Raw genomic sequence first — 18,360 nt, forward strand, 5'->3', positions numbered from 1 at the left:
CTGGCTCCCAGGAAACCTGACTGGTACTAGAGTACATGATTCTCACAAGTTCCTCTTTAAGAATCCTACTGCGGACCCAGAGACCATTTCACAGGGACCCAAAGGCATTAAGGCTACTACTGCCAAAAATCCTACCCCCTCTGATAGAGATTCCAGGGTCCTGGACAGATGGGGTAAGAGGGTATACACTTCTGGTACTTTGGCCATTAAGGCCTTAAACTGCCATTTTCATATGTTAAAGTACCAGCAGCATATTACTGGATTACTTAAACAGAAATTTATGTTGATTCCTGACTGTGCTGGAAATAAAGAATTACCGGATTTAGTGCATTCTGCTGAACAAGTTGGTAAACCTACTTTGCAATGTGGTTTTGATTCCTTAGAGGCATCTTGTAGGGCTGCTGTTACTGGGTCTGTTCTTAGAAGGCATGCTTGGCTTAAAGAGCGAGCTCTGCCAGATCATGCTAAAGCCAAATTACTGGAAGCTCCCTTAAACCAAGACCGCCTGTTTGGCAACAAAGCAGAAGTTGTTCTTAAAAAGATGGAGGAAAAAGCTAAATCTATACAAACTGTTAAAGATTTTCTGCAAGTACAGCCTCCCAGATTTAGTGACAGTGGCCTTCTAAGAATTGGTCCTTTCCTGTCTCTTCCAGGCCTTCTCAGTCTAAATCCAGGAACAGCAGACCACCTAGGCCACAGTCTTAAGGTACTCACAGGCCTAACCAGTGGAGGGCTCCCACTTCCAAAGCTGGAAGTAGTAAGACACCCCCCTATGGTAAACTGTCACAATGACAACTTTAAACCTTCCAAGCCCTGCTCAACTGATCGCACATTTAGGGGGAAAGATCGCCCTGCATGCAAAAAACTTGGGAACTCATTACCCAAGACAAATGGGTTTTAAATATAGTTTCCCAAGGATACAGATTCCACTTCCACACCTTACCAACCCCAAAAGGTTGGCCAGACCTACCCCCAAATCAGTGGGCAGAGAATCAACAGCAGGTTCTCGATCTTCTAAGTATCAGGGCTATTCAAACTGTCCCAGCAGAAGTATGGGGACAAGGTATTTACTCCAGACTTTTCCTGGTACCCAGAAAAGACAACTCCTGGTGTCCTATCCTGGAAGGTATTTACTCCAGACTTTTCCTGGTACCCAGAAAAGACAACTCCTGGCGTCCTATCCTGGACCGATCTATCCTAAACACCTTTTTGGTAATTCCAAAATTCAAAATGCTAACTCATCAGCTGCTTCCCATGCTAGGCAAAAATGCCTGGTTGGCAACATTGGATTTAAAGGAAGCTTACATGCATATCCCAATAAGGGATTCTTGCAGAAAATACCTACGCTTCAGAGCAGGCTACATGCACTATCAGTTCTTAGCACTGCCCTTTGGCTTATCTGCTGCACCCAGGGTATTCACAAAATGCCTAGCTCTAATCATTGCATTTTGCAGGCAAATAAATATTCAAATATACCCATACCTGTACGATTGTCTATTGTCTAATTCAGGCATAAAGCTAGGACATACTATTAAATCATCTGGCATTTGTAAAGAAACTGTTAACCTCACTGGGGTACACCATAAACGAAAAGAAATCTCATGTAGTATGCTGCCAACAAATTGTATTCCTGGGAGCAAGCTTGAACACAACTTCCCAGATGGCCTACCTCACGCCAGAGAAACAAGTTTATCTGACAGCCTACTTCAAATTACTGGCCACAAAGACCCAGTTAACTGCAAGGAAAATACTGTAAGCTCTGGGGTTCATGGCCTCTTGCATCCTACTAATTCCATATGCAAGACTGCATATGAGGAAACTACAATGATATCTAAAAAGCCTATGGTGTCAACATTCTCAGGACCTGGAATCAGTGATTTCTGTCATCCTTTGTATGAAGACAGAATTCCTTTGGTGGGCAGAGGCCTGATACCTCAACAAGGGACTGCCATTCACTCTACCCCCTGCCGCCCAAACCCTAACAACAGACCCATCAGACTATGCATGGGGGGGGGGCTCACTTTTTTTTATAGTTCATAGATTAGTACTAGGCTAACTGACCTTTTGGGCCATTTGAAGCCTAGCCAGTTACCCCATGTGAGAATCAAACCCTGCACCTTGTGTCTTTAAGGTAAGCACCTTAACCAGTGCATTCAGGGCAAATGGAACCCGAGTCAAATGCACCTGCATATCAATAAAAAAAAAATGTTAGCTGTACAGAATGCTCTGACAGCCTTCAAGGACCACATCCTTCCAGGACAATTATTGGTAAAAGCAGACAACACCACTGTTATGTGGTACATAAGCAGGGGCGAACCCACTCATACCCCCTCTGCAGACTAGCCATGGCTCTGTGGAACACGGCCTTAAGCTACCAAGTGCACCTACAGGGTCAATTCCTGCCAGGAAAGCTAAACTCACTGGCAGACAACCTAAGCAGAAATCTCATGGACCCGCACGAGTGGAAACTGGAACCAAAGATATTCAACATGTTGATAAACAAATGGGGGAGCCCAGAGATAGACCTGTTTGCCTCTCCTCAGAACTAGCAATTGGACAAATTCTGCACAAGGACTCCCCACAGACAAGCTTGGAAAGTGGATGCCCTGTCCTTCACCTGGGAAAACCTCTCAGTTTATGCCTTTCCCCCTCTGCCTCTCCTCTCCAAAGTTCTACTAAAGATCAAACAGGGCAAACCAAGGACAATACTCATTGCAGCAGACTGGCCACGCCAACACTGGTACCCCCTTTTGCGCAGTGTGTCACTGCAGGAACCATGGCACCTGCCTCAGACCCCTGCCATGCTGTCCCAGCAGGAGGGCCTGATTCTGCACCCGCAGCTTCAAACCCTGAACCTTGCAGCCTGGCTAATTACATGAGCTCTCCATTACCATGCCTCAGTAAACAAGTGATGGATGTCATTCTGGAGGCAAAGAGGCCTAGTACTAGAAAATCCTGTGCTGAAAAGTGGAAAAGTTTCTGTTCCTGGAGCCAAACTCAGGGGATGGGCACAACAGTGCCCAGTTTACTGCATATTCTTCAATACTTAACAGAGGTGCTTCACAAGGGCCTTTCCTTCTCTTCTATTAAAATTCATGCCTCTGCCATTTCAGCACATTATAATACGGAGCCACCCCTCTTCTCTCACCCCCTGCTGAAGCAATTCCTCACAGGGGCCAAAAATGTAAGACCACCCAGGAGAGCCCCATGCTCCAGCCTAGGACCTTAACTTTCTATTGGAAAAGCTCAATCTTACCTCCCTTTGAGCCAGCTGCAACTGCAGAGTTGAAATTCCTTTCTTGGAAAACAGCCTTCCTTCTAGCCCTCACTTCAGCAAGAAGAGTGTCTGAATTACAAGCCCTCATGGCAGTGGAGCCCTTCATCATCTTCCATGCAGACAGCGTGTCCCTCAGGACTAATCCCTCCTTTATGCCCAAGGTGGCTTCCAGTGTGGCCCTTAGTCAGTCCATTCATTTGCCAACCTCCTTTTCTAATCCACAGAACAAAGGAGAATGAATACTGCACTCTTTGCATGCGCACAGACAACTTAGATTTTATTTGGACAGGACTAAGCCTCTCAGAAAAACTGAACAGCTGCTAGTTGCCTTTGATGCAGGGGCAGAGGGGAAGGCCATTTCAAAGTAAACCATTTCTAAATGGATAAGCCATTGCATTAATTTCTGCTACAAGCACCATGGAAAACCTACCCCACAGGGGATAAGATCACATTCCACCAGGGCTGCATCTACCTCTGCAGCCTTTCTCAGAGGAGTCCCTACCAGGGACATCCTAGAAGCTGCTACCTGGAGTTCTGTTCATACCTTCACCAAGCATTACCACTTGCCTATTTTCTCTAAATCCAGAGCTGGTTTTGCCACTGCATTCTTGCAGGGCCTAATAGCTGGTCCTAATACTCTCCAATTGCGTCCTCCCTTCCTTAGCTTTGGGAATCTACCCAAATGTAATGATTGCAACAGTGAAACACGAAGAACATAGTACAGTTATGTACACTTGCCATAAATGTAGATGTTCGAGTGTATTCACTGTTGCAGTCCTGGTTAACCTCCCTCCAGCCCGCTGACATCTATTTGCTATACCTCTCTTCTTGTTTACTGTATGTAAACTTTCTGGTGTATTTGCTTATAATTGGAGGTGTAACCTTGTATATAATTGCTTCCCATTATGGGGGCACCTGACATCTGGGGCAAGAAAAGACTGATGTAATGGCGTCGGCTGCATGTTTTATACCCCTTACTACCTGACGTCATGGAAGAAGAGACAGCAACCAATGCAGGACCCAAGACTTTGATAATCAGGCTTGCTGAGGGCTACTGCAAGCAGATAACCCAAATGTAATGACTGCAACAGTGAATACACTCGAACATCTACATTTATGGTAAATGTACACAGCTTTACTTTCTGAATGACTCCTTCATATGATGACTCCCCCTCCCCCTCCCCATCCTAACAAGACTTTGAATCTTTCCCCAAAATATGGTTCTGTATTTCTCTTTGGTAGCAGTTTAATCTTTGTCATATGGGATCTGAAAGCGATAAATCAGGGATACAGATGGCAGTGGGTGTCCCTTCCTTCTTTTCCTTGAGATTCTTCCTCATTCACAAGATCAAACTTTTTTCCATCCTATAATTCAGCATATGCTGACTCAGAGGGCAATAGAAGCGGCCCCTCTTTGTCTAATAGAAAAAGTTTTTTATTCAAGAGTGTTTCTGATACCAAAGAACAAAGCCTTTTTGGTAACCAGTCTTAAATCTTTCCTTTGTAAATCAGTCTGTGAAAATCCCAGAGTTCAAAATGACCTGTAATGACTGATTTCCCATTTCAGTTTCTTAGTAACTTTAGATTTAAGGGATGTTTATCACATTCCATTAACTTCAGATTTCAAATATTTCTTAAGATTTTCTCTGTCTGGATTGTACTTTCAGTTCTCTGCATTCCCATGTGGGTTATCCACTGCTCCAAGGGTGTTCAGAAAGTTTCCAGCCACAGTGATAGCCTGTTGCAGACTGCAAGGTTTTTAGATGACATACTTCTCTTTGCAGATGTTTTTCAAACTGTCTGGAATCTCTGACATGGGTGAGAGATCTTTCATGGAATGGGTTACCAAGAGAACATGCAAATGTCTTCTGTCATATCTTACAGGATTGTTTTTTTTCTAGGGTGTCTCCTAGAGTCTCAGTTCACAGAACTTTTCTTCCTCAGAAAAAGTATGTAGATACATGTATATTTTCCCCTACTCCGTCCAAGACTACAGCAAATAAATTTCTCGGGATACTAGGATTCATGGTATCCATGAGTCTTCTGATTCCCTTATTCAGACTCTACATGGGAAAGATTCAGTTGTACCTAAAATCTGTATGGTCCTGGGTAAGTATCACTTCATCTAAAACTCATTTCACCAAGACCAAATCACCTTTTAAAGTTCATTTCACCTAAAACTCATTTCACTGACAAGTAGTACAATAAGGCAAGTCAAAGGTATATGTCCTTTTCCCCACTGTAGTGCGATCCTGGTGTTAGTATATGTAGTTGGTGGGGTGTGGGAGGTATAGCCCCCCACTTACTTAAGTTTTATGGTGTCTGGTTTTGTTTTACGTTATTTGGTAAAAGTCAACTAGGTGGGGGGCTACGCCACCCCCCCTTAATATATATACTAACACCAGGATGGCACTACAGTGGGGAAAAGGACATATACCATTGAACTGCTTTAGATTACTACTTGTCAGTGAAATGAGTTTTAGGTGAAATGAACTTTAGGTGATTTGGTCTTGGTGAAATGAGTTTAGGTGAAATGAGTTTTAGGTGAAGTGATACGTACCCATGGTCCCAACATCAACATCCCCCTTAAGTTCTAGATTCCAATTTTGGGATTTGTAAAAATGGAACTGTTTTGTGGAGAAACCATTTTTTCTGAGTATAGGTGCCCCATTTTCCCTTACAGCTGCAGCACAGTCTGTAACTAATGACACCTCAGACTTTGGTTGGAGAGTTATCTTTGTGGGGTGGAAGTGCAGGATCTTTGGATCAAAAGACAGTCCAAAAAGACACAAACGTAAGAGATGATGTTGATGGCTGTAAATTCTGTCAACTGTCTGTTGTCCCCTGGGCTGTTACAGATGGCACTACACTCATGTACATAAAAGGGGACTCCAGATTTTACCCTCTGTGCAGACTAGCCATGACATCCTGAAATACAGCTGTTCAGCAGTCTCACTCTGTAGGCATTTTGCATCCTGTCTGACAAGTTGAGCAGGACTAGAACAGAACCTCATGGATGGAAATTGAACTAAGGAATTTTCCAGGGTGTGACCTAGCTGTGGAGAACATCTCAGGTCAAGGTTTTTACCTCCACTCACAACAAACAGGCAAACGTCTGCTCCAGGATTACTTGCAAACAGCCTGGGAAACTTACATTTGCATTTCCTTGGACATGAATGTTCCTTTATCTTTTCACCATTTCTACTGATTTCCAGGCTCTCAGAGCGGGTATATATCCCGTGCAGGATGTAATCCAGATAGCTAAGCTACTGCAATAGTGATCATTCAGACATACAGTTATGGTACATTACTTGAGCTTTACCTGATGCAGAAGTGTGTTAAGGTTTTTTAGTAACCTTTTCTACTGAATTCTTGCACATCATAGGTTCATACTAGGCTATCTGCCCTGGGGCATTTATAAGCCTAGCCAGAGTGTCTTTGGCTTTCGCCACCCATTTTAAATTAATTTTGCTATGCCCTTTTTCGAGGTTAGTATACTGTGCCTCTGTCTAACAGTGACACAGAAGTGATACCCGGGGTAAACCTACGATCTCCCATCCACTCATCAAGATTCCTCTTGAAGAGAGTCAATGAGGGACTCTGCCTAACACGGACTGGGATTTTATTCCAGAGTGAAGGGAGCCTCTGGGTTATGAATCTGTCCCTCCAGCATGTCCTATTTATTTCAGTGCTGAGGTTCAAGTCTCTCGAGCGCGTAGCTCGATGGGATTTGGATTTTCTGAGGTGCAGCATGTCCATTAATTCCGGGTTGGACATGGCTTTATACGTCAGGCACAGATCGCCTCTGAGCAGGCGGTATGCCACTGAGTAGAGCTGGAGTTTCTTTAACTGGGCAGCATATGGCATCTTTTGAGCCCTTTGATCCTCTTGGTGAGGTACTTTTGGGGTCTTTCCAGTTGCTGCAGGTGTCTGGTAAGGTACATCCCAAAAGGGGCATTGTACTCAATTATGGGCCTGATGAGGGATGAGCAAAGAGGCACAATGACCTCCTCTGATCTAGATGTGAATCCCTTCATGATTAGGTGGGCTATATAAAATGTTTTTCTAACCACTTTGGCCACGTGGTTGTCAAATGAGAGATTGCTATCAACTTGGGTCCCCAGGTCCCTAATTACTTCTTCTGTACTTAATGGATTACCACCTATGTGGTAATTTGTGGGCACTTTGTTTTTGCCAAAGGGGATGACTATACACTTTTTGGCGTTTAGCTTGAGGCCATGGCTCTGGCACCAGTTGTCTGTTTCTATGAGGTCCTTTTGGAGGATGCTTGTGTCAGCTGGAGAGTCGATTATGGCGCCCAGTTTGCAGTCATCTGCGAACTTGGTCAGCCACAGTCCTTCCGTGTTGGCCTGTACCTCAGAGAAATATATACCGAACAAGAGAGGTCCCAGGACTGAGCCTTGTGGGGCGCCACTTGTAACTGGTTTGGAGTCTGACATGGCTCCAGCAATTCTAACCATGTGGGTTCTGTCCTTGAGCCAGTTTGCAACCCATCTAGTGACATAGGGGTTTATATTTAAGCTGGTGAGCTTATCTATAATGCCCAAGTGGGGTATTGTATCGAAGGCTTTTGCGAGGTCCAGGTAGGCTGTGTGGACCACCTTCCCCTCGTCAATGGCCTTGGTGACTGTTTCAAAGAAATCAACCAGGTTTAAGAGGCAGGATCTGCCCTTAACAAAGCCGAACTGGGTAGGATCCAGTGTCTATAGGTCCCCAGTATCTTTATTTATGAGGTCCATGATGATCCTTTCCATAGCTTTGCAGACCAAGCTAGTCAGGCTTATGGGGCGATAGTTTCCAGGATCCGTTGAGACACCACCTTTGTGGAGAGGGATCACTGTTGCTGTACGCCACTCTTTGGGTACATATCCTGTAGTAAGGCTGAGATTGAACAGTAGTTTTATGTTTGGATTTAGCTCTTCTTGGAGTTCATGTAGGACGCAGCCCGGGACACCGTCTGGTCCCATTGATGCTGTGATTTTTGCTTTGGAGAGGGCAGCTCTTACCTGAGCATCTGAGATGTCAGGGGGGCAGCACTCTGCTGGGATAGATATTTGCCCTTTTCGTGGGGGGGGGGGGTTGCGCTGAACCTGTCAGCTAGGATGTTGGCAATGTCTCTCGGTTTGGTGTATTTTTGTCATTTTGGACTAATTCTTCTTATGCATATTTAGTTAAGTGGTTACCTATATGATGCTTTGTGTTGTATACTTACATTTTGCACCAGAAGTAAGCTTTTCACTTTGCCTATGTCCTTTTTTAGATTTGATGATTTTGATGAAGCTATTGATGAAGCCATTGAGGAAGATGTAAGAGAGGCTGATGGAGGAGGTAAGTGAATTGTTCTAATATTTTAATTAGAATAGAAACAGTCCCTCAAGTCAGCTAGAGACGTGTTGTTTTAGAATTGGTAAAGTGGTATCCTTTTGCTACTAATTTACACTTCTGCAACTTTCATTGAGTTCAAAAGTGCATTTTTAAACGTCACTTCTGTAGGGGGAAATGTGCTGATGTCCTTCATGGATGCATCTGCAGTCATAACAAGTGGGTTGTCCTGTCGTCAGGCAGCCCTGCAGTCGGCCGGATTCCAAAGTCCGGGTCCGGCTTCGGCTGATGTCGCACTCCACCCGACGTCATCTCTGCTGGTCTTCGGGTATAAAAGCATCAGCCGACGCCATTTTCCTCAGTCTTTCTTGCCGCGTGGCGCCCGAAGCAGAAGCTGTTCGCAAGTGCCGGTCGGTCGGATCCAGAGATTACTTCTACCGAATACTACTTCGAAGACTTCTAAAGCTAAGTACCCCGTTGGGGACTCTTTCTTGCCTCAGCCGATGTCAGAAAAAGTTAACAATTGTTTAACCTGTGGGAAACAAATACCTCATAAAGATTTCCACTCTTACTGTCTGCCTTGTTTAGGCCCAGCCCACGACGTAGCAGCCTGTTCGGCCTGTGCCTCTTTCAACCGACGAACGCTTAGGCGTCGGTCGGAGTTTGCAGAACAGTTTTTCGGTACTGATTTTGCGTACATTATGTCGTCGGATTCTCCGACTACCCCCAAAAAACGCAAAGATAAAGACCGACACTCGCGGTCCGGTTTCGGCGAAACCACGGCAAAGCAAACATGAGTGTCTCGGTTTCGGCCGAAACCGAGAAAACTGCTCAAAGTACAGCTGAACCTATTCTTACAACTGAGGCCCCTGCTACAATTCTTGAATCGACCTCAGAAATTTTACCCACTACGGTGACTGACTTATCAGATACCATCCCTTGGATGTCTCTACCCCAGCACGTGGTGCTGCTAGGCCTCCAGCAGCCATGTCCATTAAGGCCTTCGCCAGGGCTAAAGCAGCCAAGACTACTAAATCAGTGCCTGTTAAACCCCCCTCATCCAGGCCCTCTTCTAGTTCTCAAATGCTTTCTTTGGCAGAAGATTTAATTTCTTTAATTAGAGGATCTCAATCTCACCCAGACAGGGCCTCTCAGGAAGAGACCTAGGGCAGAGCCCCCTGAGCCAGTGTCTTCTGATGATTCTGCTCATGAATCAGACATAACTGACCAGCCTGAGGCTCCCTTTTCCAATTTCGAAGATTCTGATGCTGAAGAATCCATTCCAGCTGCTTCCCCACCAGAAGAATTCTCCTTTGGAGAAACCCTGCATGCCATGCGAGAACAGTTCCAATGGCAGCAACAGGATTTTTCAGACTCCAGAAAAAGACTTAGGACTTTTCTGCACCTACCACAGCACAGGCCCTTAGCTATACCTCCTGTTCTCTCTGTGGTGGATGATGCTTTCAATGATGTTTGCTCCGCTCCAGATTCTTTACCCCAGCCCCTGCCAAACCAGACAGATTTTACAGGGTGCCAGATACTCATCACCACCTTTACAAGGCTCCTCTTGCAGACCCAGAAACTATATCCCAGGGTCCCAAGGCAGTAGCCGCAACCACAGCTAAAACCCTATTCCTTCTGAAAGGGAAGCAAGGTCACTAGACAGATGGGGTAAAAGGTCTACACTTCAGCTACTCTCTCAGCTAGAGCTTTAAACTGTCAGTTTCACATGATACAATACCAAGAGTTTATGCTTGATCAGTTAACTAAAAGCTAACTACTGATGAATCTCTTGATAAGAAATATGTATTAGAGATGGTAAATAACATACAACAGGTTAGCAACCATTCCTTAAAATGTGGCTATGATGCACTGGAGGCTTCATTTAGATCAGCCATGACAGGCACAGTGATAAGAAGACATGCATGGCTAAAGGAACAAGCTTTACCGGATCATGTTAAAGCTAAGTTGCTAGATGCTCCTATGGACAAGACAAGTTTGTTTGGTACACCTGCCCAGCAGGTTATGAAGAAAATGGAAGAAAAGGCAAAATCTGTTCAAACTGTTAAAGATTTCCTGCAAGTCCAACCCCAAGGTTTAGCAGGAACTGGCCTGCCAAAATTGGTCCTTTCCTGACTCTGCAAAATTTCAAAGGGGCAGGAATAGGCGTTCAGAGGCAGAACCCAATCCAGAGGAGGTGCCTACAGAGGACGACAGTGGCAAGGTAACAACAGAGGCACAGACACAGCCACTGCCACTACATCAGCACAGCCACAGTGACTTAATCCTAAATCCGCCTACCAGGGAACAAATAGCAGCTCCTCTAGGCGGAAAGTTAACCTTATTCTCAAAGAACTGGCACTACATAACAAAAGACAAGTGGATTTTACAAACCATAGATCAAGGTTACGGTTTCACTTCCACACTTTACCAGTCAAAAGAGGAATGCCAAATCTACCTCCACATCAAAAAACAGAGGCTCTACGCCAGATAATGGAGTTAGCAAACATGAGAGCTGTGGAAAGAGTGCCAACAGCAGAACAAGGAAAGGGGTTCTACTCCAGACTATTCCTAGTTCCAAGAAAGGAAAAAGTTGGAGACCAATTCTCGACCTGTCCACCTTAAATACATACATCATTGTCCCAAAATTCAAAATGCTGACCCTACAGCAACTTCTTCCCATGCTGGGCAAGGAGTCTTGGCTGGTAACTCTAGATCTCAAGGAGGCATACCTGCACGTCCCAATTCGACCAATCTGCAGAAGATACCTCAGATTTCTTGCAGGATCAGAGCACTTTCAATTCTCAGCATTGCCCTTTGGCTTATCTACTGCCCAGAGTATTCACAAAATGCCTGGCATCAGTAATCGCCCATTGCAGACTACAGGGGATTCAAATTTACCCATACCTGGACGACTGCCTGCTACAAGGGGACAACAAAAGCAAGCTGACAACAGATTTACAAAGGGTCATTTACTTGCTACAAGGACTGGGATACACAGTCAATTTACAAAAGTCAAGGCTGATACCATCCCAAACAAGGACATTCTTGGCGGAATTGGACACAGTACAACAAATGGCATTCCTGACTACAGAAAAACAAAAGAACTTCCTCTTTACTTCTTGGCACTAACAAAACTGAACAAGTTAACAGCAAGAAAATTTCTACAGGCCTTGGGCTTCATGGCATCATGCATAATCTTGGTCCCATTTGCCAGACTACATATGAGGAAACTACAGTGGTACCTAAAGAATTTATGGTCCCAACACAGACACAGTCTAGAAACAGAAATCCCACTAATTCCATGCTTAAAACAGGAGTTCCTATGGTGGGCTCAGGCATGCCAGTCAAACCCAGGCCTGCCCTTCCGCAGATGTCAACCAAGCCAGACCATCACAACAGGCGCTTCAGATCTAGGATGGGGGGCCCACATGCTGGACAAATGCGTGCAAGGATTGTGGACACAGGATCAAATTCACCTGCACATCAATCTAAAAGAAATGCTGGCAGTAAAACTGGCAATCCAAAAGTTCAAACCTTTCCTCAAAGAGGGCCAGTTGATGATAAGGACAGACAACACCACAGTCATGTGGTACATCAACAAACAGGGAGGCACTCATTCATACCCCCTATGCAGAATGACCTTGGAGCTGTGGACCCTGGCACTCAGCTACAACATTCAGTTACAGGCAATATTTGTACCTGGGAAAGACAATACTCTAGCAGACATACTAAGCAGAACCACTTCGGATGCCCACGAATGGAAGCTGAACCCGGACATCTTCAAGACCATCTCAAAGAAATGGGGAATGCCACAGATAGACCTATTCGCATCACCTCTCAATCACCAGCTCGAAAAATTCTGCACGAGGACATTCCACCCACTAGCATGGAAAGTGGACTCACTCTCCTTCAACTGGAAAGGCCTAACAGCATATGCATTTCCTCCTCTTCCTCTGATACACAAGGTACTACTAAAGATCAAGGAAGAACGTCCAAGGATAATCCTGATAGCCCCAAACTGGCCAAGACAACACTGGTATCCACTACTGAAGAGCATGTCTCGGAACAACATGTGGCCAATACCCCTGATGCCTTTGATGTTAACTCAGAACAACTACAGCATCATACATCCAAACCTAAAAACGCTGCAACTGACTGCATGGAACATCACATAGCAGCAGCTAATCCAGAACTTTCCCAAAGAGTTAAAGACATTATTCTTGAAGCACGCAGACCTTCAACAAGAAAGAACTATGCTGGAAAATGGAAAAGGTTTGTCATTTGGAGTACCGAAAGAGGAAAAGATGTGTCAAACATAGATATGCCTAACATTCTGGAGTATCTGGCCGAACTTCTTCATTCAGGCCTGTCCTACTCCTCCATCAAGATACATGCATCAGCTATTTCAGCAGAATACAGCTTTGATCCTCCTGTTTTTCACACCCTTTGCTCAGGCAGTTCCTCAGAGGAATCAAGAATGTAAAACCTCCCAGGAATCCACCATTACCAGCTTGGGACTTAAACTTTGTGCTAGAAAAGTTGACACTAGCACCCTTTGAACCAGCAGCAACAGCAGACCTACAACACCTGTCATGGAAAACTGCTTTCCTACTGGCAATTACTTCAGCAAGGAGGGTTTCAGAACTACAGGCCTTAATGGCAGTGCAACCCTTCCTAATCTTCCACCAAGATAGAGTGTCCTTGAGGACTAATCCTACATTTATGCCTAAGGTGGTATCCAGAGTATCTTTAAACCAGGCAATCCACCTACCTTCCTTCTTTCCCAACCCACAAAACAGAGGGGAAAGAATACTGCATACCTTGGATGTACATAGACAGCTACGCTACTACTTGGACAGAACAAAAAATAGCAGAAAGACTGACCAACTTTTTGTAGCCTATGCAACTGGAAGGGAAGGAAAAGCTATTTCCAAACAGACAATCTCCAAATGGATAGGAAATTGCATACGATACTGTTACTCCTTCCATGGAAAACCAATCCCACAGAACATAAGACCTCTTTCTACAAGGGCAACAGCCACTACCACAGCCTTCTTACGAGGAGTGGCAACCAAAGACATTATTGAGGCGGCTACTTGGACCTCCGTGCATACATTTGCCAAGCATTATAATTTGCCTCTTTATTCCAGATCCCGAGCAGGGTTTGCCACTGCTGTACTGCAAGGGATCTTAAACACACCATAATCTACCTTTATCCTCCTCCCCCAGTTGGCTATGGTATTCTACCCACTTGTTATGACTGCAGATGCATCCATGAAGGACGTAGTACAGTTTTGTACCTACCATAAATGTAGATGTCCGAACTGGATAGCATCTGCAGTCAGGATTACCCTCCCTCCTTCCCCTCTGTGGTACTCCTAGGGTGTTTACCCTCCTAATAGCTAGCTGTTGGGGAGTCTTTATGGTGTATTTGTTTGTATATATGTACATATATGCTTATTGTTGTGTTTACCTCTATCTATTTGGAAACATTGGCATCTATCCAAATTTTACCCTGCAAGAGGGCTACTGGCATCTGGGGCAAGAAACACTGAGGAAAATGGCGTCGGCTGATGCTTTTATACCCGAAGACCAGCAGAGATGACGTCGGGTGGAGTGCGACATCAGCCGAAGCCGGACCCGGACTTTGGAATCCGGCCGACTGCAGGGCTGCCTGACGACAGGACAACCCACTTGTTATGACTGCAGATGCTATCCAGTTCGGACATCTACATTTATGGTAGGTACAAAACTGTACTTTTTCCTGAGGTGCAGCAACCTTGACTTGATTACACCTCCTAATGCAAACAGAGACTTCAAATTCTGAGTCATGCTGATCTTTTTCAGATTCCTGCAGAGTTCAAGATTCTGACACCTGCAGTTGTAGCTTGCAATCCTTTTTTTATGTTCTCCACATTCATATTGTTTTTCTGCCCATAAGAATTGTCTGATATGAAGAATTTTGCTTAATAGGTATACCTTTTCTCCTCGTGCATCCACTTCAGCCCATCATTTTAATTCTTAAAGTCTTGTAAGACTGCAGTCCTCAGCACTGACCACCTACTGCCCATCCATATGTATTTGCCCAAGGTGGTCCAGGGCAGGTGCTGTTACATTCCAAGTGTTAAACAATGAAGAACCAGAGAGATTGGGGCAGACAGCCATAGTTCCATCACATAGCTGTGAACCAATTATTCATGATTAATGTTGAAAATAGTCCAAGACTGTGGTTAATAAGTTTGTTTTACAGTGATGCTCACTCACAAATTTGATACAAATACAAGACTAGTGTTAATGTGCATTTTCCAGTAATTTTTTCTTTAGCTTTAGCTTCTGACATTGTGTAGTCGTTGTTTTTCTACTATGCCACAATGATTCATAAGATTTAAATCTGAAGACAAGACGCTCCTTGATAGTTCTTTAGGTAGGATCTGGGTCCGAAGGGTACCTGGCTTTGTTGGCCATCCGTTCCGACCTCCTGGGTCCTAAAAAATTATCTTGGGATTCCGAAAATGAATCCAATTCATCAAGAGGTCTGTTTGTAGTTCCTTCAAACATATTACCCCCCTCATCATGAGTATATACTATTTGCTCCTCTAATAGACCAGTAGGACCTTGCTGGTAGTTAAGAATATTCTTTTTGACCTTTTTTTTGTTTTTTGTTGTTTAAAACTGTTGAAAGGACCTGGGTACATTTTACCTATATGGTATTGTTGTTTGTCTCATAAATTTTTTCTGTTTTTTAACAAAAATATTGTGTATCCTACCATCAATTCTATACCCGGACCACCCAACCAGTTATTATGGGACCAAATACGGATGGAAGAAGGTGGGGAAGAAGGGGAAATAGTAGTAGTGGAAAACACTGACGGTATTGTCCCAGAATACAGAGGATTCAAGATATTTAACTATACGACTTGTATTTTAGGAAAGCAATACTTCAGTCTTTTCTCCAAGGGATTTAAGTTTGGTAAGTCGAACTATGGGGAGTTAGCCAACCTTTTTGTAGACTTCAAGCTATACCTCAGAAAACTAAATCTAAATATGGTATGTAAAAAGGCTGTGGAAGATAACAACACTGTTTATAAGGGTTTGGTTAGATCTAGTACCTTCAACCCACCCCTCCACCCGGCCCTTATGATGATTGAAAAAACAGTTACGGAAGAAATTTATGAAGCATATAAGAAGAATAGAAGGAATATGGGATATCATAACCTCAGTGAAGGTGAACAAAAATTATTACAGGATTTGCAGGCACAGGGAGACTTTCACATCATGAAGCCGGATAAGGGTGGGAGGGGTGGTTTTATATGGTAAGGAAGAATATAACCATGCATTAACTAGTATTTTGTTAGATACAAACACTTATTCTTCTGTTTCTATTAACAAAATAAATATTGCATACAGAAGAATTAATTCTCTGTTAGAAAAATATTTAGTGGAAAATGAGACAACTTCATCCCGTCATTTCAAATTTTTTTGGGGTTCCCAAAGTTCACAAATCTATAATAGAACCTCCTTTCAGGCCCATTGTGTCAGCTAGAAATTCTAAGACCCATCCCTTAGCTGTATATGGGGACCATTTTATGAAAGACATTATAGTTAAAACTGAACATTTGATTAAAGATTCCTGGGAATTCCTTAGTAAATTGACTAATGACCTGTGGACAGAACACTGCAGTTTTATCACTATAGATGTTAGGGATTTGTTCACATGTATCCCACGTTGTGAGGGGCATGAATTCTTCAGTGATAGGGTCAACAAATATTCTTCTTTTTCTAAGGACCATATTTCCTTGATACTGGAGCTCATGGAAGATGTCCTTCAAGGATGCATCTGCAGTCCTTACATATGGGTTGTCCTGCCTCAGGCAGCCCTTCGGTCGGCTGGATTCCAAAGTCTGGGTCCGGCGTCTGCTGATGTCGCCCCTTCCCTGACGTCAGAGCGCCAGGGGTATAAAAGGGTCAGCCGACGCCATCTTCCTCAGTCTTTCTTGCCGCGTGGTCCCCGAAGCAGAAGCAGTTCGCAAGTGCCGGTCGGCCAGCTCCTGTAACTTCAGCTACCGAAGACTTCAAAAGCTAAGTACCCCGTTGGGGACTCTTTCTTGCCTCAGCCGATGTCAGATCAAACGCTTAAAGTTAATAATTGCTTGTCTTGTGGGAAACAAATACCTCGTAAGGATTTCCATTCCTACTGCTTCCCCTGCCTAGGCCCAGACCACGATGTCTCGGCCTGTACTGCCTGTGCCTCCTTTAATCGACGCACTCTTAGGCGTCGGTCGGAGTTTGCAGAGGAATTTTTTGGGGCTAGTTTTTCTTATAAAATGCCGTCGGAGACTCCGACTTCTCATTTAACCAAGAAACAAAAGGACAAGGACCGACACACGCGGCCCGTGGTTTCGGCTGAAACCGCTCCTAGGCCTGCCGCGAGTGTTTCGGTCTTGGCTGAAACAGAGTCCTTGGTACTACCGTCCGTAGAAACCGCTCAACCGACAGCCTCGGTCCCGGAGGCCTTTTCTGAGTCGGTTATACAGTTGCCTTCGGAAACTGGTGTTCAGGAACCTACCGACACCATTCCCCTAGACAAAACTATACCAGCACATGGGGCAGCCAGGCCCCCTGCATCCATGTCCATAAAAGCTTTCACTAGGGCTAAAGCTGCTAAGCAACAAAAAACTCTGCCTCCCAAGTCTATTTCTCAGGGATCCTCTACAGGTTCTCAGATACTAAGTTTGGCTGAGGACCTTATTTCCTTAATTAGGGGCTCTCAGCCTCATCCGGACAGGGGCTCTCAACCCCCACTAGACAAAAGGCCCAGGGTTGAGTCTGCTGAACCTCAGTCCTCTGATGAGGCCTCTGATGGCTCTGCTCTTTTAGACTACCAGGAGGAGGAGGCCTTCACGGCCTACGAGGATTCTGATGCAGAAGAATCTATTCCCTCTGCATCCCCTCCTGAAGAGCTGTCCTTTGGGGAGACCCTTCACTCCATGAGAGAGCATTTCCAATGGCAGGGCCAGGAATTCTCTGATTCCAGGAAGAGATTAAGGACTTTTCTTCATTTACCTCAGCATAGACCTTTGGCTATTCCTCCTGTTTTAGGTGTCATTGATGATGTGTATTCTGAGTCTAGCACTACCCCTGACACCCTTCCTCCGGCTCCTGTTAAACCCAATAGGTACTACAGGGTCCCGGACTCGCATCATTTCCTTTACAAGGCCCACTCTGCTGACCCAGAAACTATTTCTCAGGGCCCTAAAGGGGTTGCAGCTGTCACTACTAAAAATCCACTCCCCTCTGAAAGGGAGTCCAGGGCTTTAGAGAGATGGGGTAAAAAAGTGTACACTTCCACTCTGTCTATGAGGGCTTTAAATTGTCAATTTCATATGATACAGTACCAAGAGTATTTGTTAGATGAATTGCAGAAAAAACTGTCTTCGCCTGAACTCCTAGATCGTAAGTCACTTCAGGATCTGGTGCATAATTCACAACAGGTTAGCAACCATTTCTTGCAGTGTGGTTATGATGCATTGGAAGCTTCATGTAGGTCAGCAATGACAGGTGCAGTTATACGTAGACATGCCTGGCTGAAGGAACAATCTCTGCCAGATCATGTTAAGGCTAAGCTTCTGGATGCTCCACTGGAAAAGCAAAAGTTATTTGGCTCCACTGCTCAAGAGGTCTTAAAGAAATTTGAGGAAAAGGCAAAATCTGTACAAACAGTCAAAGATTTCCTCCAG

At 44.5% G+C, this 18,360-nt stretch overlaps 1 protein-coding gene across 1 annotated transcript in view; it reads left to right on the plus strand.

Moving 5' to 3' along the window:
• The window catches only part of RSF1 (remodeling and spacing factor 1), an 801,570-nt gene that overhangs the window by 482,971 nt on the left and 300,239 nt on the right, over positions 1 to 18,360 (plus strand). The window contains exon 5 of the mRNA XM_044073343.1: positions 8,559 to 8,626. Within this exon, the coding sequence (XP_043929278.1) occupies positions 8,559 to 8,626 (68 nt within the window). The remainder of the gene's footprint in view (positions 1 to 8,558; positions 8,627 to 18,360) is intronic.

Source organism: Protopterus annectens, chromosome 5.part1, assembly GCF_019279795.1.
Source record: "Protopterus annectens isolate FY-2018-M chromosome 5.part1, PAN1.0, whole genome shotgun sequence".
Classification (NCBI taxonomy): Eukaryota; Metazoa; Chordata; order Ceratodontiformes; family Protopteridae; genus Protopterus; species Protopterus annectens.